At 39.2% G+C, this 23998-nt stretch overlaps 1 protein-coding gene across 1 annotated transcript; it reads left to right on the top strand.

Annotated features, from left to right (window-relative positions):
• On the top strand, window positions 1-23998 carry LOC139452076 (protein mono-ADP-ribosyltransferase PARP14-like). The gene is made up of 20 exons (XM_071233388.1): window positions 1-105; window positions 5856-6452; window positions 7427-7591; window positions 8705-8938; window positions 9269-9517; window positions 10079-10369; window positions 10888-11124; window positions 11262-11498; window positions 11622-13340; window positions 13739-14221; window positions 14503-14645; window positions 15287-15368; window positions 15546-15694; window positions 15776-15997; window positions 16574-16640; window positions 16944-17305; window positions 18011-18419; window positions 19786-19931; window positions 20081-20255; window positions 20787-23998. Exons 2-20 carry the CDS (start codon window positions 5870-5872, stop codon window positions 21077-21079), a joined length of 6246 nt encoding a protein of 2081 aa, XP_071089489.1. The 5' UTR covers window positions 1-105; window positions 5856-5869; the 3' UTR covers window positions 21080-23998.

The following is a 23998-nucleotide window of genomic DNA, read 5'->3' as shown; positions in this document are numbered from 1 at the left end:
ATTATACTTTGACTGCACTACTGAACACAGGCAGTCGCTGCTAAAGATTTTGTGTTATCGTGCAAGTACCCAAAGTTCCCGAAGAGACAAGGGGCGTCCTTAGAGGTGAGATATTTCTTGTAATGGCGATGATATGCACGAAGACATCAAATGTCCTGGTGTAAGCCGTGAACAGGATTTTCCTCTATGGGAAGGCCATTCATTGCTATACGATCTGGTGGTATCAGCCCCTTGTAATAAATGAATCGTAAGATACGTGTTATTAATTAATCCGAAGTGACAGTAAATCAGATGAAGATATGTGGTGATATTGTTTATATTTATGAATGGGTCGTGTCATTAATATAACGTGAAAATGGTGGATTCGTGAATTATAAAATAATTGTGTTATTTATAGACCATACGTCAACGGAGCTTTTAGTTTCGCTTTGAATTCTGCGTAACTGTTATTCCCAGGAAGTTCAACATTGTTATAATGTCTGGTTGTGTAAACTGTTGTTTCGAATTCAATCAATAGTGTTAAACTTAGAAAAGAATAGAAACAAATTGTGTAGTATTACCAAGTCAAACAGCATTGGTCGTATGGTGGAGGCACATGTAACATAGTCCTAGCATCAGAGAGAGAGAGGAGGGGAGAGGGAGGGAGAGAAAGAGAGAGGTAGGGATAGGGAGGGGGTAGGGAGAGAAATGGAGGGGGAGAGATAGAGAGAGAGGGAAGGAGAGAAAGAGGGAGATTACAGAAACATAACCCTGTGGTTATTATTTACTTTTGATATCACACCAGGGTCCTCGCAGTGGGTGGGTAGGTCGTGATTAATGTTTTTGCCATTATATTTTGTTTGAAAATTGCTAAGCATTGTTGTACTATCTTCTGACTGAGGAAAGATTTCATGCTGTAAGAGTATTCAGTCTATGAGAATATTGAATGGTTGTTTAACTTCCTTTTTATATGTACCAGTTTGATTTGTTTCGAATACTTAAAAACACAATTTGGCGGTCGATGTATCCCTAAACCCTTAATAGACCCGGTTATAGTGTGTAAGGGCATCGCTCTGATGCCAAATTATACAATTAACAGAACCGAAACAAATTCTATAAATACTAAATAGAAGCTATTTCTTGCTTCTTGTAAAAACCTTATTTTCACGAGCTGCGAAGCAATGTCTGGACTGACTCGTAATGATGACAAATTAAACAAACTAACAAAAAAATAGAAATCATAATTAATAATATTTGTCATTTCTATTCTGAATTAATTTTAATTGACATATTTTATTAGCGGTAGATAATGATATTTATTGAGGATTATAATTACATATTTTTTCAAACACATAATTGTCACGCCATTCATCAAGTCTCTGACACACCATGCTAACATTACATCATTGGTCTAAAATTGGCAACATGTGACAGTGTTGACTAGCACTTCACAGCACACCAGAGCTGAGCCACAGAGACTGACCACCCAATCCCCTGAGGTACTGGGCTTCATTCTGACCCGAAATGAGTGACCTTAAAAACAAACATAATGTAAGCACTCTCTGGTTCCTGGCCAATCTATTTTGCTTCAACGTTCCCTTGTCACAAACAACCCATGCTCTATAGGTTACGTATACATGTTCAAACTTATGAAGGAAATATGTTTAAGCCATAGCCAGGCAAGCTTCGCTAGGAATACCTACATTGCTATAATTGTATTGTTACAATTGTTACTGTCAGGAATTTTAAATGCCAGGTCATGATATAGCCTTGACCTACAGTGTCAAGTACACATGTGATAACAAATACCTAAAAACGTATGACATGCCCATATGTATTTAATTGATGTATGTGGTTGTTCTATTTCTTGAAAACACAACAATCATAATTCAAGGAAATGAGTGAGTGGACCAGTTCACATAAACCAGTAGCTGTGCACTGGCACGGATCCCGTATCAGACTGATATGATCTATTCAGCACGCTTTTCATTACGCCGTTACTGTCCTAGCTTATATACACTGAGGGGCAATGGAACTAGTCCTTTCAATTGAGTTTATCAAGTTTGATATTCAATTGAAAATATATTAAGTAAGCAATATTTTTTTAAATGAACTGTCTTGGTGCTCAGTGGGAATATGTTTAAAAATATAATGTCATTTAAAACGTTTAAAAAGATTTTTTTTAAAGAATTCTAATACTACACAACTGATCATGGGTATGTATCTTAGATATTTCATCTTTGGAAATAAATAAAGTTACATTTGAAATATTGTAGGGGTCATGTGGTTGCAAAATCAGTTCTAAACCAGTTTTTACTGAGCTAAGTTATTTTCACACAAAGTTACCCAGATAAAGATTACATTTTACACTCTAATGCAGGAATGAGTGAAATAGACATTATCAAAATTAACAACAGTTTTTCAGTTTTCGATTACATAAAAAGAAAACTCTGTATACTTTCTTTTGCCCTTTACTTTACAATCTACAAACTATACTCGGCCATGTGACTATTTTATCTAATCCATACGCTAGCGATGAGATGGTATAATCTCCACACAACATTATGACATTATGCCTCATTGATATGTCACCAGGTGTATGTGTACTGAAGTCAGTCGTGTCTCACATGCCTATTCGCCTGTGTCCTGCATTGAGAAGTAGCTGCTCAAACACCCGACGTTATGCATGGACAACCCCATACACGCAGCATAGGCCATCCCAGACCCTTTGAACCTGCTCACTGCATACACGCATATTTTGCCCACGCTGTGAGATATCGGGCCACTTTAGTCCCGCACAGAGTTTGCCTTCATGACAAGTGGGCGTGTCTCCAATGTGTACCGACGTCGGAGGTAATATAAGTCGGGGGAATGTGGTGTTGTGACCCTGTTAAATACAAGGAACGTTGTAAATATAGAATACTAAACGAGCTCCCGTGTAATATCAATTTTATGAAACGAGTGAATAGTTCTGATGTCTGACGAGAGAAAACGAATCAAATACCACACCTATTCACGTGTTTCATAAAATTGGTTTAACACGGGAGCGAGTTTAGTATTTTAATGATTACTTGCCATTTTTATAACGTTTTTAGAAGTATACTGTCGTGTGTGCATAGGCTGACACCTACACGATCCACGGCATAATCCAACTGAATATTCTAACAGAATATTACTTAAAACACGTCAAAAGTTTAAACGTATTAATTTAATACCGTAAAACGGTCCACCTTTAGAATTCAGGCGTTCGTTCCACAAAGTTATCGTAGCGTTAAGGTTATCGCAACTTTAACAAAGACTTACGACTGTCGTTGCGCTACAGTACAATCACCTTGTGGAACGGGGCCCTGCACCACAAAGTTTACAATACGTCACTATACCCGAAGACGTAGTTTATGGAATTGTGAAGCAATATCCATCGGCGAAACAATGCCATGTGACGTCAGCCTAGCAACGGGTTGCTGTGGTCAATGAGTGTGCATAAGCTCCTCTCAGTGATCTATCATCTCCACACACAGTGTCGTTGAATAAGCTGAGAGGGATGCTGAGAGCTTTCAATATTTGTTCTGGAAACTTGTTCCGACAGTACATCATCACGCGTTTTGGTATGACACAACGTGTAATACAGGTGTGTGTTTATCAAACGGGTCATCTCTTCACGAGCAAGTAATAATTCGTTTTATTTCCCATAGGGATAGATTTAACAGAATAAATAAAAGTCGTCTGTGCACCTATAATGCAAATATCACTTCTCGCGCCCCAGTGTATTGTTTCCGTCTTCCGGGCGACATTGTTTACGTCATTCGAATGTTATTGTGATGTAAGGTCGGAATGACGTCATACCAGAAACGACGTCAAAGCTGAAGATCATTCGACAAATTGTGGTTTTCTGGAACAGCGATGGTGATCACTGCAGGTTTCTAAGGGGAACTCAAAAGGATTGAGAAATAATAGGTAATAAAGAATTGTTACACTCACATGTGTGTCATACTAATTTTGAGAAACTTGTGTAAGAATTCATGTATTACCCTCGCTCTCGCTCGGGAAATACAAGTATTCTGATACTCTTTTCGTAAAATCAGAATGCCACACATATTCGTATAATAATCTCCATATATTCTACGGTATACCTGGTTCATATGTACATTTATCATTTAACTGAAGCAAGTTTTCATAACATATGCCTTTGACATATAAACATGTATGGTTTTACCCAAATGCAATTTAGATAACCGGAAACAGAATGTTTTCACCGGTGCACTCGAACGTGGGACAACATGGGTTCACGGAGACAACTGTATAATATAGTTTTACAGTTTTGACAGTGTAACAGTATTGCCAAACTGCTATTAAATAACCCGATGGTTATAGACTGAAGGTATCGAATTTGAAGCTGTATTTTGCAGATACAATCTAGACAAATTACATAATCACTTTGCGCTTTCATACCTTGTCAGAAGTTGAATGACAACGAATCCATCAAATCAAAACACCCAGATAAACAGGTTACAAACACAACCTCCCGTGAATAATGACTTTCACATGATACTACATGATCAGCACAAACAAATATCCAAAATAATTTCAGACTGCATTCCATTCGACACTGAACACACTTCCCGCCAAATCATTATCATATACAATATAATTGATCGTTATAGTTGTTATTAGTTTCAAATATGCCACAACGTAGCATTTCAGTATCTTTCTATTGACCATATTAAGGAACATATTTCTCGACGAATGGATTTTCTCAAAAGAAGGTATAGGGTGATTTGTTTTACTTCACATGGCCAAGGAATACGTGTAGCTCGACCTAAGGATTTCAACAATTTCGGTTTCCAAATGGGGAAGAGGTAGAAAATGATGAATATAATTCACCACTCGTATTTTTGACTGTGGGAAATATCAACCTCGCCAAAGACTCGGCAAATACCGCTTACTTAGGCTATGTTGACAACCCGTGAAGATCCAGATTAGAATGAATCATCAGCAACCCATGCTTGCCGTAAAAGGCGACTGTGCTTGTCGTAATAGGCGACACAACGAGAACGGGTGGTCAGGTTCGCTAACTGTTATCGTATCCCAATTGTGTAGATCGATGCGCATGATTTCAATCACTGGATTGTCTGGTCCAGACTCAATTATTTACAGACCGCCGTCATACAGCTGAAATATAGCTGACTGCGGTGTTAAACAACAAACAAACAGTTGATATTTCGCTTGTTGATAACGCTCGTGATGAATCCTCTATGTAAGTAAATATGCATTTTGATTGCAAGTCTTTTGGGGAGTCTTATTACACTGTTTTACAGGATGAGTGTTTGAGAAATAAAACTTACACAAAATTATTTTCACGTTTCTTTTTTATCTGTATGAGGTAATGGAAGATAACTATCGTTTTAGTTGAATTTACACGGAGTCCAATACAGACGTAGGTATTTGTGAGGCTCTCAAGCCTGACGAAGATTCGCTGTGCAGAGTTGCGTCCCTTGGGCACGCCGGAAACCTATGATTGTGGGTTCGAATCCCGGTTCGCCCCGATTATGTTTCTAGGTTGTCAGCACCATACCCGTGCTCCCGGGTTTCAGTAAAAGTCTGAGACCTGCATCACTTCGGGCTTTGGAATAATGTTAAAAGCGGCGTAAAACCCAACTCACTCACTCACTCACGTGACGAAGATGATGTGATATGCATGATGTCACAACCACTGTACAGTGAAGCACATCATCTGACTTACGTTGAAACGTGCGAAGTATGGATAATAGGGAAACCATTTGTTTTCCATGTTGATAATTACACCCTGACTTGATTTAATTGAGTTAGAATATTTCGTGATTTTGATAACGTAAACTGTTGATTAATACCTGCAACAGGTTGCGGCGTCACAATGGCCGAGTCTCCGGATGACAGCCGGACCAACAGGAGGACCAACACTCCTGCTCCAACATCGCCACCTGGTGGCTACCAACAGCAACCAATGCATGGAAGTCATGCTCAGATTCCTCCGGGGTATGCTCAGGGAATACCGGCACCCCCAAGCCAACACACAGGTGATCCCCAGGCTCAGTCGCAATTCTACCAAGGGTACGGTGGATATCCGCCAACCCCAGGATCAAATTCCAGAGGTGGAAACTACCCCCAACATCCTTCAAACATGCCTACATATCAACACGGCCATGGGTACTTTCCTCAACAGTTTCAATATGGAGCTCAGGGCTCCTTTCCTGGTCGTCCGGAAGCTTATGGGCAGGGAAGCCCGATGGCACAGGGTCAGCACACTCAGACTGGTTATTACAATACACCACCCTCGCAGCACCCGCATATGGGGTCCCAACAAGGACAAGCACGGGGACCGTATGCAAAAAGATCCTCAAGTGGGTACGCTTCAGATCAACACGGTGGAGACAGCCCAAGGCGTGAAACATCGGATCCTGGAGGAGGTCCTAGAGAAGATCCTGGAGATACAAAAGGTACCATTCTCTATCATCGAGATTGATACAAAAACACAAGCAGCGCTTTTATAATAATCATTTCGTCAATGATGACGTAATGAGAACATTATTAATGTTTGGTTTTAAATGACGTTACAATAAAAATGACACCACAGTCTACAATTGTCTTTCTACGTGGTTTATTTGAAAGAGATAACAGTAATTCTCCGCTACAGCTAAATGTCATAAGAAGTTGTTTCATGTGTATAACATCCATTTTAAGAAATTCGTCTCAGAGCACCCGTGTTAAGTCAAAATTGCACACACAGATTTAGTATTTTCCATCTATCTGCATGTGATTCCCAATCGTTTTATTTCATATTGAAGATTGTGTATCCCATAATACTAATCTTGTGAAAGTTTTCAATACTCTGCTTCTTGATATACTGTTCAATAGTGACTCTACTACATATTTGTCAAGCCAGGAGAAAAGGGACCTTGTGGGTGCTAGGATATAATTGTGCTGTGACGTCATATAGAAAGACGTTTGACATCAGCTTACTTCCGTAAAAATCGCCATGTATGAGGACTGTACAATAATATCTAAAATATATTTCTCTTGTTAGTAAGTAATGTACTAAAAACATTTTTTCAATACATTTGAGAATACCTTTCTACTTTCTATTAATCAGCTGCTATATGTAAATTATTACAACAGTTATTATTTCAAGACTGAAAAGGGGATTTGTTAGAAAGTTCGTCCAAATGTTTGATTACATATGAATTGTCGCTTGTGAATTGTATTTTCATTTCCGAAAATACTTCAGTTTTAAGATAAAATAAGAAGTCAAAATGGGATTTTTCAGCCATAAGGTTACTTATTCCATGGAGGGTCATATATTATGAGTGACATTATATCGCCATACATCTACCTACGACGACTTGAACTTTACTGGTTGTATTATTATTATTATTATTATTATTATTATTATTATTATTATTATTATTTTTAGATCCTCCCAAGACTGTTTTGGTCGAGGGAATTCACAAGAGTATGTCAAAGGAGACCCTGGAATTGTATTTTGAGAGCAAGAAACGGTCAGGTGGGGGTGACGTGGAAGATATTGAACTTAACTTGGCTGAAGGCACAGCACTTCTAACATTCCAAGACTGTGAAGGTACTGTGAAGCACCGTGTGTGTGAGTGGTATAAGTATGTCATACAAAGCAATGACATATCCATAGAATGAGCTTATGAAAAAAATTAATACAAAAGGTAATACACAAGACTCTAATACAATCCAGAAATCCTCATTCCTTTTTTGTATGTATTATGATAAATATTACTTGCCAATAAACATTGATAATATTTTCTTCATCCATTAACCAGGATTTATCTCATCATTGTAGATTCGGACGGACGAACAAACGTTCACTTTCATGACATTCTAATCATTATACCATTGACATTTCGACAGCTGAATAAATATTCAGAATTGCTGCATGCCAATGAATCTGCATACCAGTGAATCAAGGGGCACAGATGGCCCAGTCGTCTAAGGTGCCACGATTCGCTGTGCAGAGTTGCGTCCCTTGGGCACGCCAGAAACCTATGATTGTGGGTTCGAATCCCGGTTCGCCCCGATTATGTTTCTAGGTTTGTCAGCACCATACCCGTGCTCGTGGGTTTCACTGAAGTGGTAAACGTCTGAGACCTGCATCACTTCGGGCTTTCCTCCCACATTAAGCTGACACGCCGTGATATAACTGGAGTACTGTTAAAAGCGGCGTTAAACCAAACTCACTCACTCATTCATATCAGTGAATTTACATACCTTTCGTTTAGTACATGGTGTACTCGAAGTTGACTGTACACCTTCTGTGCTTGATCATTAATCATGTGTCATTTATTGCTGTTTGTACACACAAAAGACATATTCATTGAAAATAGGGAACATATTTTGGACTTTTGAACAAGTACATGAGTAAAATGAGTGAAGACATCCGTATTATTCTTCCAGAGAAGCTGTTAGCAAGATTGTGAACCAAGATGAATATTTTACCACACGTTTGTCTGTACCTACAAGTAAATATCTTAAGACATTCATCTTGGGATAAGGACTTGCTCATATTACGTATAAAACTTTCCGAAAAACATCTAAATCTTTCAGGCAGATTTTAGCCTCATATGTTCTTCAATATATAGAGTTGTTACTTTTGTGTTCATACACAAATACCTCAAATAATACTTGTCAGTCGATATTATACTGATGTTGAATGTATATTGTTCAGCCGCAGCACGGGTGGCCAGTAAGGAGACACATGATCACAGTGGACACACACTGAAGGCGTGTCTCTACGACATATCCAGAATAAATGCCATCGTGGTGACGGGGCTTGGTTCATCTGTCACTGAGGATACGCTGGAGTTGTACTTTGAGAGTACCAAGCGATCAGGAGGAGGGGAGATAGAAAGGATGACGTTAAAGAAGGGCATTGCACACATCACCTTCAAAGAAGATGGAGGTAATGACATTGTGATACACTTCACTCACTGTGATTCCCTTTCAAAATCTTGTTAGTACTCATACGATCATAAGTTTCTTTTGGTCCACTTACAGGATGCCATGAGTGCGACGTAAGACAACAGGTGGCTATGGATCTTAATATCTGTTTATTACATCGAATCAACAAATGAGGAGTTTACCTTTTGTGTAATGATATTTGTATATTTCGTGAATAAGGCATGACTTCAAAATAATTGCTGTAGGGTCAATGGCAAAGACAAACCACACATTTTAAAAAGAAGATTTATTTGGAATAAAAAAAATCTTGTTATGTCAATGCCTGTTTCAGTTGCCCAGAGAGTCGTAGCAAGATCACACAGCGTTGCCGGTAGTGACGTCACAGTGATGCTTGACAAGCCGCGTCAGAAGAAGACAGCCAAGCCAAGGACCATTGCTGTCACTGGTTTTTCCAAGCTAGATATGGACACCATCGAGATGTACTTTGAATCTAAGAAGAAGTCTGGCGGCGGTGACATAGAGCAAAAGGAAGTCAGCAAAGAAAAGGGCATCATGTACATCACCTTCAAAACCGAGAAAGGTAGGATGTTCTCCGGGTAGAAAACGTTTGCTAACTATTGGAGCCATAACGATTGGGACATCAACAATAGGCTTCATAGAGTGTACCACTGTTGGGAATTGAACCCAAGGCCTTAGAGCGATAGACTAGCACTTTAAACACTGAGCTATCGACCGCCCCACATAACGTTAAGGCGCTCCAATCTGCCCTTTTGATAATGTTGAATCTCTTCTTTTTGCATCATTATCAAATGGTGTCAAAGGAGTGACTTGCTTTGTTTCTTGTCAGAGGGATAAGTCAGTATAATTATAAGCAACAAAACCCTTTCCATAGTTATAAGAAATCAATGTCAAAATCGGAGTCGATTGTTCGATTCCAACAATACCATGGACACGTGTTTGTGAATCACTATGAAATAGTGATGATACCAGGTGTTTGCGAAAAGGTTAGCGTATCTTGACCCACCAGTGGCACCGCTCACAAACATGTGCAAAGGCCATTTAAAACATCAGCACTATTAAACCGTTTCGTTTCTGCTTATATCAATGTGCCTTCAGTATATGAAATAATTGATGTTAACAGTTTTTGAGCGGGTACTTAAGCGTCCCTCCCACGGCATCCAAGGTGGGCAGTTGAAAGTTGTCAAAGCCGGGGAAGAGGAGCTTGGAGATTCGACACCCACACAAAGCTCGGACGAAGAAGACACAAAGCCTTCAGCTACTGTTGAGATCCGTGGATATTGTAAGAGTTCTTCAGACGACGCAATCACTCTGTATTTTGAAAATGGTCGTAAATCTGGTGGAGGACCCATTGAAACGTTCACTCGTGATGACAAAAAGGGCGTCATCGTGATGACATTTGAAAGTCACCAAGGTAATATTGAAATGTTTTCATATTTGCATTTTTTCGAATTATATTTCAAAGAAGGTACAAAAAACATTATGGTGCAAATAAGCCATTTCTACAATCATAGGAATTTCCATGGGATGTCGATTGTACAATAACAACTACATATGGAGCATGTGTTTAAGACTGAAACAATATCAAATAGTGATGATACCAAATGTTCGCAAAAAGTTGAGTGAAACCTGTCCAACCAGTATCACCCATCGCAAACACATGCAAAGGCAAGATAAGTGCTAACCTTATAAAACACAGGAACCTATTGGTCATTGATATGTCAAAGAAGTGTATCAGTTTGGAGGACCTCAGAGACATACTGGTTTAATAGTAAGGCTGCATTACGATGCCTAAATGGACATAACTTAATGTGCCAATTAAGCGGCAAAACCCTTTCTGTATCCAATAGAAATCTCTGCATAAAGCAGAGTCGATTGTGCAATTTCGACTATATCACATACATGATATACGTATATAATTTCATGTTTTAGTGGCTGAGAAGGTTGCCGCTCGCCAGCACAAGCTTGGGGACCGGGAGCTGCAGGTGAAGATGTCAGTTCCTGCAGTGATGTATCGGGACAAGGTCCTCCTCTCTGGTGTCCCTGACGGGGCGTCTGAAGACAACATAAGAGACTTTCTGGAGGCCAGGACACAGCAATATGTAGATAAATTCCTTTATGGGGAAGAAGAAGGAGATATTCTAGTGTTCTTTACAGAACAGTTCAAAGGTATTTCATAATTAGACATTCACATGAAGAAACATTGAACATGAGATAATTGATGCACAATGTATTCCCCAAACTGTAAGTTCCAAATGAATTATATATATTGCTCAATGACAAAAAAAGTTATCATTTTCTTTCAGACTTCACAAAGTTAAGTGAATTGGTCATGAAGAGAGAGTTTATGAAGGCAAGTCTGAAGATCAGAGAAATTCCACAGACTACCAGCATCACAATTAGAAACATCCCAGAGAATACAACCGAGGATGCCGTCTCCATGTACTTTGAAAATAGCAAAAGAAGTGGGGGTGGGGAGGTGGAGGAGGTGGTTTTGAATCTATCAGAAGAGTTTGCTGTTGTCAGATTCAAGAAAAGTTCAGGTATGTATACGTTGAGATTACGATTTGTCTCCTATCAACCTATACGAATTGTGCTTTTGCAGTACATGCATGTAGTCATATCTTTTTCTGTATTCGTTTTCTGAGTTACAATCTTATTTTCAGATGCTGAATCTGTGTCAGAACGTCCTCATGCTTTGAGTCAAACCCCTGTGGAGGTGAGTCTGCATTTTGAATGTCTAGGGGAGGCAGGTGGCACCACTGAACCACCTTGTACAAAAATTCCAGATCCGAAACATCTGCTGGATGTCGATGACTATAAGATTAAATATCTCGTGGCAACTGGCACAAAAATGGATGAAATCAAAGTTGAGCTGTCCAAATTGCACAGTGACGTTAAAATAGATGCTGGAAAGAAGGAAATCACACTCAGTCCAACCTACACTGCTGAAGAAACTAGGACCATCAGTCGAACATGGTCAAGAGACGTTCTAAAGGCAATGGAGGAACAGCTGGACACACTTGTGGTGGAGATGATTGATGTCAATAATGAAATCTGGCCCGATGTGGAGTCTAAAGTAAATGAATTTGACAAAGGAGTAGATGCGAAAGTTTTTACAGATGAGTCTGAATGGCGACTTGTTGCAGTTGGGGCACAGGAACAGGTAACTGAGACCATCAGAAAGATGAACGCAGTAATTGATACTGCCAAGACTGAAAATGAAAGGCGTAAAAACCAAGTGACCCAGAGAAAAAAAGTAGATGGACCAAAGCTTCGTATTTTGAAAGCAAAAGGATTTCTGAACAGGTTTACCCAAGGATATGTAACAGTATCCATTGACATACAAACAGGAGAGCTGGTATTTGTCGGGCCATCTGAAGAAGTACAGAATGCTATCATGCAGATGTATGGTGAATCGAATGAAATAACACAACAAACAATAACAACCTTTTCAGCAAACATGACAGAGCTACTCAAGCGTCCCACTGTACAAGAATATCTTCATCAGAGACTGGAGCAACAGAACATGGCTGCTGAAGGTTCCTGGGAGCCTGGCCGGGAGGGCATCATTATATACTACACCAGCAATACAGGATTGGAAGCACTGGAGGGTTTCTTGAAGTCTTCAGTTCAGGAAGGAACTGTAAAGCTTGACAGTGAGCAAACACCTCTGCTAAAATCATCAGATTTTCTTGAAGAAATTGAAAAACTAAAACGGGTTCGACACGACAGATTAATCATCTCTCCCCTGGCTGACAGGAAACGTATCAGCATAACAGCTGTCAGTGAAGATTACGACGACTGCCGTTCGGCAGTAACGGACTTCCTTCAAAGAAATGCTATATATGCAGAGAAAATGATGTACAGTCAACCTATTCTGAAGTTTCTCGTCATGCACTGTAGAACCAACTTGGACAACGTCAGTCAGGACCTGAAACAATTCAGTGTCAAATTTGTGTGCACGAAAAATCCGTTCACTGTAACACTTAAGTCATCCCAGAAGGGTCTCAGTCAAGCTAAGATGTTTGTCAATGGCATCACTAAAACGATTTCTTGTCAAAAGCAAGTCCTAAAAATACCAGGGATATATGACTTCCTTAAATCAGGAGATGTCATAGAACAGGTGGAGGAAAATGCAAAATGTGTCATCTCAAGGAGCGGAGATCATTCTGATGTGACGACAGATACTCGTTCGGCATCTGCTGACGATAGTATGCTAAAATACGAACGTGCTTTCCACTGTGCACCAGACACCACCAGGAAGATCCATGTTGTGGTTGGCAGTATGGTTCCATTGGTGTCAGATGTTGAGGCAGTGGTGGTTGTCCTAAAGACTGACCTAAGCCCAGATTCAACACAAGCTGCGGCTGTCATTGATAAAGGTATGCCTGTTTAATTAACTGGTTTTTTTTGTTTGTGTGTTGTTTAACGCCGCACTCTTCAATATTCTAGCTATATGACGGTGGTCTGTTAATAATCAAGTATGAACAAGACAATCCAGCGATCTACGCAATTGAGAAAAGTGAAATGCGTCAAAAAGCTTGACCAACTGATCCCATTAACAACCTCCTTCGACAAGCATGAGTAGCTGAATACTAATTCTAACTCGTATCTTCACAGGGTTTAATTAGCTAATTCATACCTACAGATAGCATGTATTTGTTATTTTCGCATCTTATCGGTAAATGATAATTATACACATGTTTGATATACTACAATTTTATTATGAAGAAATATGTTATTGTGGCAATGGTAGCTGAATATGTAATATCTTTTACAGCTGGCGCAAGTGTAATGGCAGAGGTCGGAGGTAGATACTACATGGAAGGAGACGTTGTTGGAACATCAGCTGGGGGACTTCAGTGTAAGAGGCTTATCCATGCTGTTGGTCCTGATGCAAACAGTAGTTGTAGTATAGAGGAGATAATCAAGGCAGTCATCACAGCAGGTCTGGAGGAAGCTGATAAATACTGCTTGTCCTCTGTGGCTCTGCCTGCTTTCAACACCGAAGTCATACATCGGTCAATGTCATTCGATGAAAGGATAAAGTACATCTTCGAAGGAATCAAAGATTTCTGCAACGTCAGTAGATATGTCACAGATGTTTATGTGTGTTTGGAAAACTCGACGAATTGTCAGTCGGCATGGAAACAGTCGGTTTCTACATTTGGGGAGGAACATGTTTTTGCAAAACAAAAGGAAGAAGAACAGTCGGGAATGTCCACACCTCATAGACATAGACAACGAAGACAAGGCCTTGGTGGTATGAATTCCAATATTCTGTTGTATTTGTATTAATAAATTCAGTGTGAGGTTTCCACTAGCCAATTGCAATGATAAAGGTATTCATCTGATATGATTAAATGCTAAGGCATGAACGCCTTTGACAACGGTGAACTGCACACATTGTAGCACCTGGTCAGATTTTCAAATTCGTGAAAAGAAAACCCAAGTAAAACTTATATTGCTTCTTCCCACATCAAGCTGACAAATGTGATACTATCCAAACGGCGTGGTGCTGTACATAAATTCGTCTCTTTACAGCCAGTAGGTCCAATCTGAATCTGTCGTCAGTGGTTACAGTTGAAAACGATGAGACACAAGCTGCTCCAGCTGCAGAAGCCTCTGTTGCCATTGTGCCCAAACCTCGAATCCTATTGGTGAAGGCAGATATGGGAGTCGAGGAGGTATGCTTGTGTTTTTCCAATTGCCCAGAATATACGATATTTTTTGTCTATTTAGATATTTCATTCAACAAAGTCAAGATGAAATTTTATGAATGTTCACACACTGATTCATGAGTCAAAACCTTAGGGGTCATCATATAATCATTTCTGTCATTTTTAAGGAAAGAAGTTATACATATACTGAAATCTGCCAATTTAGTTGTTGTCTAGGATTTGGGGATTTTATCGAAAAAAACCAATTTGTCACTTCAAAAAAATACTTATGATTCAGGCTGTTGAAAAATGAGAAATTGTCAGCCACAAAATACATTGTTGCAAAACGTTTATGTGAAAAGAATTAGTCTTTTTTCAGTTTTAAATTTTTTTTAAATCTGGTTTTAGCAGATATCTAAAAATATCTATTCACAATACAAAATCCCAGTGCTCCCCGTACCCCCAACCCAAGAATATTAAATGGTCAGTCCCGAACCCACACACCTATTATGTTGCTAAACACATGAAAATTTCCAAAATGAATAAATTATATTTGACTTCATTTTTGAAACCAGAACATCTATTACGATTAATGTAACTTATCGTCCCATGAGAAACTGTTATAAAAACATTGTGTCAGCATAATTGTCATATTTATTCATTTCCAGGCTGACGTAATTGTTAGCTCATCTAACACTAACCTAGATCTTGACCGTGGCATGGTGTCGAAGTCACTTGTGAAACATGCAGGTAAACGAAATAAGTCCAAAAATGAAATGAAATGATGAAAAACTTATTCATTATAGTCAGACTAAAAACAATAGATAAATAGCTGAAAATACGATTTATTCGACCTTGGCGTAATAATGTCTTCGTGTTATTTATATTAATGGAAAATACATGCATTGCTTTTTGATATCCAAACAGGCCCAGCCATTCAAGCTGAGTGCAAAGAGAAGTACCCAGATGGAATACAGTTGGGTGACATAGCTGTTACAAAGGGTGGTGACATGCAATGTGTGGAACAGATCTATCACTGCGTTTTGCCTAAATGGAGTGAGGACACGGGGAAACAAGTAGGTATACCAAAATAACTGTGAATGTCCATCCAGGTTGCGTGTATCCTCGTCATGTAAATGTGAATGTCTTATTAACAGACGCTGATTGACACATTGAACGCCCTGCTGCTGAAGGCCCACAACGGAGGCTGGGGGTCGGTGGCTATACCTGCTCTTGGCACAGGGAATCTTGGCTATGCCAGGACACTGGTTGCCCAAGTGATGTACGAAACTGTGATCCAGTTTGGGAAGGACAATACCGACACCACCCTGAGAGATGTACTGTTCATTGTCTACCCTGGAGATCAAGAGAGTTGCCAGGTATGAGGCGGGCATAGGAATTCAAACATTAGTTCCCTGAGAACGGGAAGACACAGTGGAAAAAGTGCGGGTTAGAAATGAAACCCGAAGACATGAAATTTGTGGAACCCAGGCGAGCGAACAAAAAAACAGCGATCTTGCACGTTTGTTGTTTCATTCCTTTTCGGCCTTCGGTCTCAAAGTTTAGTTTGGGTATTGAATATACATGAATGTCACGATATGTCCTGTGCATGACGATACAGGTGAGCAGAAAGGGAATTCCCTCGAATGCAATATTGGGATTCCCCGACGTTCCATAGTAATAAAAGTTGTCCGCTTCGGATGGCGTTGCTTTTATTTACTTCCATTTGGAAATAAGTGCAATAACGCGTGACCAATTCAGCTAATCTGCGTCGAAATGTAATATATCAGATTATACAAATATTGTCAGTAACTTATCAACGTATATTTATTATACCATGTCAATTGGAAAGTAATTTTTGTATACAGCCTCTCCTCCCATATTTTGTCATACATATACTATGGGCCTGTTGCCTTTCAGTATAATGAAAAAAAAGATTGGTTGATTGATTTTAGGTTTTCGAGGCAGAGAACAAAAAGTATGTGGAATCTATCGGTGGCAAAGTTGCTGGCTCACAGAATGGTACGAATGGTTTTCTACGCCCACATGCTGGCTGCAATACAAATGATTGTCAATGACTAGTATACATGACGAAATCTTTCTTAAACGCTTTTCTTTAGTGTTAAGCAGCAGAATCTCTGCACTTGTACACAACAGTCAAAATTAACATATCGTTTTCAGTTTCAACAAAATCATTAAATGCGGTATCATGTCATTATGCTTACTGGTCCATCACTTGATTGTTTGGTTTGTTTACAGGCTATCGAAAAGACAATGAAGTGAACACTTCTGTGTTTCAATATAATTGTTGATTGTTTTCTCTAGAAATCGATGCCGAGAGGGAGCTTGAGTTGGAACGGTACAGAGAGGGACTGAAGGCTGGCAAGGAAAGACGGGATAATCCAACCGAAGCACCTGCACCTTCGTCAAAGTCATCAGGATTCTTTGGCGGAATAAGAGATTGGTTGGTTGGCAAGAAAAGAGATGTTCCACCACACGGCGAACGACATGAACCGGATTTCAGCACACAGACGATCTCCAAACCATCAGAGGTGTCCCTCTGGTTCTATACAGATGAACCAGCAAACGTTTCAAGAGCTGTTGACTTGATAAACAGCGAGTTGGTTAGAAAGGCACAGTCTACAACTATCAAAGATGATTCTCTGAAGAAATGGAATCCTGAGCAGGTATATTTGGATATTCCTTCATTTGTGTGAGAAGGTGAGTTGGATTTAAGACTTCAGGTTTGAACAGTGTGCCTGTTATATCACGGCGTGCCAGCTAATTGTGGGATGAAAGGCTCAAGTTATGCAGGTCTTAGACGTTCACCACTTTGGTGAAACCCACGAGCATTGGGCATGGTGCTTACAAACCTAGAAACGTAATTGGAGCAAACGGATATTCGAACCCCAAACCATAGGTTCCTGGCGTGCCGTAGGGACGCACAGCGAATTGCGGCGCCCTAGATGACTGGGCCACCCATGCCCCCTTCCTTCATTTCAACATAAACACAAGTTCAAGTGAACTGCGGCTGTGGTTGACTCATCCCGCTTTTGGGGCTTTCGTCAAATCAGTCAGTGTTGATAATGTCCCCAGGTTGTGAATATTTTGAGCTGTTGAAGGGTTTGACTGGGTTGGTTAAGTATGTTTGCAGATACATTCATAAGCGTTTTAAAAACAAAACCATGCATGTGTTATTGACGGGTGCCACCGGTAGAGCAGGATACGTTCAACTTTTCGTGAGCACCTGGTTTCATGACTATTTAAAAGTGATTCATAAAGACATGCTCATGATATAGTCGGAATCGAACAATCGACTCTGCTTTATGCAGAGATTTCGATTGGATATGGATAAGGTTCTGTTGCTTTATCAACATTTCGTTTCCTTTTAGATCGAGAGAGTTAACAAACTCCAAAATCAACATGGAGTCCAAGTGAATGTGAATAAGCGTGTGGGTCGCATCGTTGTAACCGGCCTTTTAAACAACGTTGCCGATGCATGTAACTTCATCCACAAGATGATCAGAGACGTTGAAAGGGAAATCCAGGAAAAAGAGTATGCTGAGGCGCTTGAGAAGGTGGTCCAGTGGTATTTTATGGACATAGATGAAGAGACAGCAAATGAAGTCATGACGAAATATGACACTTTGATGAATGTAATGTTGGAGAAAGCCTTCAAAAAAGGGGAGACGACGAGACTTGTACATGATGGTTTTGTGTTCGATTTCAATGAATGGGTTGAATATCCTGTTGACAATGACAAAGACCGACTTACGATTATTCGGAGAGACCTCGTGGAAGGTGAGTGTAACGTTTTAGAATAATTATCTAAAACTGCCTACAGTCACAATATTGAAAATGATATACATTATTGTAAACTAATATTTATTGTAGTTTTGTCTATGCTTTGTGTATTGTCGTTTACATATATAGGATATAATTATAGGATATGTTTAGGTGCAAGTAACATGGAAAAATTGACTGCAATTTTGTTGTGAATATCAATTTTGTCAAGTCCTGAGAGAAAAAACATTCGGAGAAAGTATTTGATTGTCCAAGTGAAAGTGCTCGGCAATCGCATTCCAACCGAAAAACTATTTAGATGCGTGGCCTAAAGCTACCGGCGCAACGGTGCAGCAGAACTTGACAACTGTTTGCATTGGCTGAGTTGGTAGAAGCGTGTATCTACTATATAATCTGTCTAGCCATGCTTAACAGCTATACGGATACGTCAGGAAGTGTTGCTATTATGTTAATCGTGCAAAAATAACATTGCATTTCATTTTGACATTGTGAATAATTAAAAAACAATGTCTGAAATTAGATTTTTTAATCCTGTTTGGGTACCATGAATCACCCGCTGCCTTCGGTCATATCCAGGGGCGTTACCATGAAAAATATGTTCGCAAGCACATATATACTGTAAGAGTTTGACATAGCCAGGTTTGTTGCCGAGAAAAGATTATTATTTTGCAGAAAAACCATCAGCTTCTTGATCAATGTCTCGATATTTCCCAATCATGAACAAAAGTTGTTGTAAATGCACCTTTTTGTCTGTCATTTGCAAAGAGAGACCATGGTAACACCACTCTCGAAGGAAAATGGCTATTGGTAAACTAATGACACCACTCTCGAAGGAAAATGGCTATTGGTAAATATATGATACCATTATCGAAGGAAAATGGCTATTGGTGGACAAAATACACCACTCTCGAAGAAAAATGGCTATTGGTGGACAAATGATACCACTCTCGAAGAAAAATGGCTATTGGTGGACAAAATACACTATACTCGAGGGAAATGGCTATTGGTGGACAAAATACACTATACTCGAGGGAAATGGCTATTGGTGGACAAATGACACCACTCTCGAAGGAAAATGGCTATTGGTGGACAAAATACACCATACTCGAGGGAAAATGGCTATTAGTTGACAAATGACACCATTCTCGAAGGAAAATACCTTAGCCGGTGATTCTCATCGAGATGTGTTGGATTAAATTTAAGTTTCACCCTTCTAATTTCTGTTATATAATATTTAAGTGAGTTTTCATTCATTCCATCTGTTGCTTCTATACTACCGACAATAATAAAGGAACTGATGATTTGAATGTAGCTTTCGTTGAGGTGTACATTTATAATACCGTTTTTTTTTTAACAACCACAGTTTCCTCTTCCAAAGTCCCTGACACGTGGGAACAACTAGGTGACGAGCTTGCCGTCAAGCAGGTGACAGCAGGAACGATCGAGTACCAGGGCGTCTTGAAGACCATCACAGACTCGTTTGCAGGGGCAACACTGGAGGTCATCAGAGTACGTTGGAGAAAATGAACTTTGGATCAAATAGATACATAAAAATATCTTTCAAGACACATAACCAAGCTTTCCTGAATTCACAGACTGAAACCATTGCAGTAGTTCATGCCAAGCCATTGTCATGTTCATGTTGGCATCTGTTCTAGATTGACCGAGTCCAGAATAACTTCCTGTACCAGCAGTTCCAGGCTAAGAAGAACCAGCTTGAGAATCAGAGCCCCACTGTTGTTGTAGAGAGGGCCCTGTGGCATGGAATCAAGCAAAAATATAAAATGAATATCTGCAACTATGGATTCAATAGAAGTTATACCGACAAAAGCCGTAAGTTCTGTCACATTGTGGTGTAATTTTCTCCTTCAAACAAGGACGCACTCCACCTTAATTTATTGCGGCAATTAAAGATTAAATGAAACACCACCGGGTTATTCTTTGTAAGTAGTGCCATATAAGGTACTGCTTCAACAAATGATAATGGTGTTCTTATTTGTCAAAGTCGTTTTGTGATAGGACAACACAGACTATAGAAGCTGAATTCAAGGTGTCGGCAGTTAATACACTACACTGTGTTCTGCGATGATCTATTTAGAATTGGCCTTCATCAACCCATGCTTGTCGTAAGAGCGACTAACGGGATCGGGTAGTAGTGCGCGCTGACTTGGTCATCGTTTCCCAATTGCTCAGATCGATGCCCATGATATTAATCACTGGATTGTCTGGTCCAGACTCGTTTATTTACAAGCCGCCGTCATATGGCTGGAATATTGCTGGAGTGCGGCGTTAAACCACAAGCAAACAAACTGATGAAATATGTGATTGTTTCATACGATTGTGTGTTTTCTCCTGTGTTCACAGAGAGCGAGTATGGGGAGGGGGTCTATTTCACCACTGCGGCCCCAGCTGCTGCCCAGGACAGGTACGCCCCTGTAGATGGCAGCGGGAAACGTTACCTATTCCAGAGCAGGGTCCTGACAGGGACCTTCACTACGGGCCAGGCATCATTCAGAGTCCCACCCGCTCGTGATCCCACCACGTCAACTACGCTCTTGTATGACAGTGTTGTCAACGATCCAGCAGACCCCAAGACCTTTGTCATCTTCAGTGATACACAAGCGTATCCCGAATACCTTATCACTGTCAAGTGTTGAATGTGATTCAGTGATTCTGTCTGGCCTTCTACAGATAATATTGGACCATGCAAATATATATTTGTGCTTTTAGATATATAATTTGAATTCGTACGCTGGTTTTATGTTAAGTTACATGATAATGAACCTGTCAGTTAAGTATGGAATTGAAAAAAGATATCTGTCGAGGATGATCAAGACTCTTGTATTGACGTTTCTTATTGTGAATATAGAGAATCTCACCCGAGTGTCTTTTGATATCAAATATATATCAACACGAGTTGATAAAAGTGGAAAAATTCCGAGGCTTGCCGAGGATTTTTGCCACTTTTATCAACGAGTGTTGATATATTTGATGTCAAAAGACACGAGGGTGAGATTTTATTTATCATCCAACATCATTCTTCCAACATTTTCAGTTTGGAGACAGTAATTAGCAGTGTCTTCAGTGTAAAAAGTACTGCTAACAGCTTCAGTAGCAGAGCCATTAGTGATGTCATTTGATTGTGACGTCATGGTAACCAGTGATGTCACAATGGTCTGCAAAGCATTGTGATGTAATTTCATTGCAGCGATATCTACAGTGTAGATTATCGCTTGATCTCATCCAAGCGATATCTCCTGTGGGAGCCAGTTTTGGATGATAAACAGTGTTAGCCTTCAGCCTCTGTTTACAAGTTGATTGTATATGACATTTCTTCAAGCATATTTCTGTCAGCTCGTTACGTTCACATTCCGGGTTTATTCCCTAAATAATACCCTTTTCTTAGGTTTATTTTCTTCTTGTTGGTGTAAGAAATAACATAGTTTTTGTTTTCCAAATGTGTGACATTGTATTTGACCTTCAGCTGTACAATTCAACAACTCTGCTTTGATCGAGGAAACCTTGTATATTGTATGTTTAATTGTACACGATAACGGAAATTCCACTTACAACCTCTATAAGTAAATTACCGATTCCATATGGCCTCGATAGCACCTATGTTGGGAACCAATTGTTGAGAATGGACCAGTATTAAGTCATATCAGATTATGGACACATCCAAGCATGCTGCTGGACGAGCTTTATTGATCGCGTTTGCCTGACCGCTTGTAGTAGAAAATATTTTCATCATTTATAATATTTTCAGCTTCCAAGTCAACCAGCATACTGGTAGAGGTCAAACTAAAATGAATGCATATCTGGGAATTGCTTCATATGTCGTTGAACTGTACGTTGTTTCGTAAGCAGTAAGCTTGGTAGTGTTGAGACATTTGCTGCTTATCTTAGGGAATGTGTTGGCTTGTTATAGTTTCAAACTTGGAAACAAATACAACGTTGTTAACAGCAGAAAATAACACTTCGGATCATTTAGTATCCTAAACCGTTCAAGACAAAAACACTGGTATTCTTGTATGACATTTATGGTATGGTATTTTACAGAAACAAACCGCTGATCACATCATTTACGATATCTACGATGTGAATAGAAGACACTACCATTGATTCAGTCATCAGATATGAAAATGTTTAAACTGTTTGAATCATTTGAAATGAAACGTCGCACCGGCATTATTTTAGCCATATAGCGACGAGAAACTCGTTTAGTCTGTCTACTGGTCCGAGTCCATATTTTCTCTTTATCTTTATGTCTATTTGCCACATTACTTTCGATAACATCGAGACTGGTTAAGCTCTAACGCTGACGTTTTATTTTTATTTTTAACTTTTGTCAGAAAGGTTAATATTACTTCTTTACTCATAATGGAATGCAGTTTGAAACATTGAATATCACGGAAGAGGTTTTTGAAAATGCCAAGACGTTATTTATTTGCAATATTTTCATCATTATCACTATGATTACAAATTCAACATCACAGAAATGATGTGGTGAAATTCAGAATGTATACCATAGTAGATCTAACAACCAGTAAATACGAAACTTAGTGGTATTATTCCATTATTTCTTGAGGGATGAGTGTGTGCACTCAACACTAGGCACATCACATGTGAGGCACACGGTATCATAAAGGACAAGTTTGGCTCACTAGAAATGTCTTAAAATAATTGTAAAGATACGGAAAGTTTTCATTTATGTTTTTATGACAGACAGCAAGCCTTTACTTTCTATCGTTTGCGAGTTTTAGGTTTTAATTCAAATCTTTAAAAAACGATTCATTTAATATATTTTAACCTCGATTTTTGGTTTTGTAATATATCATAGACGTAGGAATGTGGTAATTTCCATTCATATGAATACACTTGCTGACTTCAATGATGTTTTATCAATATTTAGCTCATTTCATAAATTATGCAGATCTAGTAAACCAGGAAGTATCCTGATCCTTAAGACAAGAGTCCTGAAGAAAGTGTATTTTCCCCGACATGTTGCAGAGTCAATTACAATAAATGTAATCAGACTCGTATGAGTTATAGTATTCCTACATTGACAGATTAATTGTGTATAGTGTTTATGTGGCGCACAGTTAATTGATGATATATTGGTACTGATATATTTACTGAATGTCCCTACCCCTTTAATAATAAGCAGAGAATAGTGATTTCATCACCCAATACGAAACTCCGTTTCAAATGATATTACTAGTATATCAACCGTTTGTATTTGTAAACAAACGCTCAGCAAAAGAATAGCTTCATTCATCTCTTGGTCTTTGTTCCTGGAACTATGTATTGTAGACAGTGTGTGAGCTAAGTATGGTGTTAATTTAAATGTACGATTCCTTGCATATGTTCGTTTGCCAGACTTAAAAAAATACTTATTCGACCATTCCCTAGACATGTACATGAGATAGCTTTGAAATTACAGCCATGATAGTAACTGTTTTCAAAAGATCCAGTTGATACTTTAAGTTTTAAACTTTATTGGTTTGAAAAACATGTTCAGGCGAATGATTCTATCTGTGTGTGCTTTCAATAAAACATAAAGCAAAATATGTGTT

The sequence above is a fragment of the Haliotis cracherodii genome, unplaced genomic scaffold (assembly GCF_022045235.1).
Source record: "Haliotis cracherodii isolate W230 unplaced genomic scaffold, xgHalCrac1.p SCAF_9, whole genome shotgun sequence".
NCBI classification, from domain to species: Eukaryota; Metazoa; Mollusca; class Gastropoda; order Lepetellida; family Haliotidae; genus Haliotis; species Haliotis cracherodii.
The sequence above is the reverse complement of the archived record's forward strand: the minus strand, read 5'-3'. Positions and strand labels throughout refer to the sequence as shown.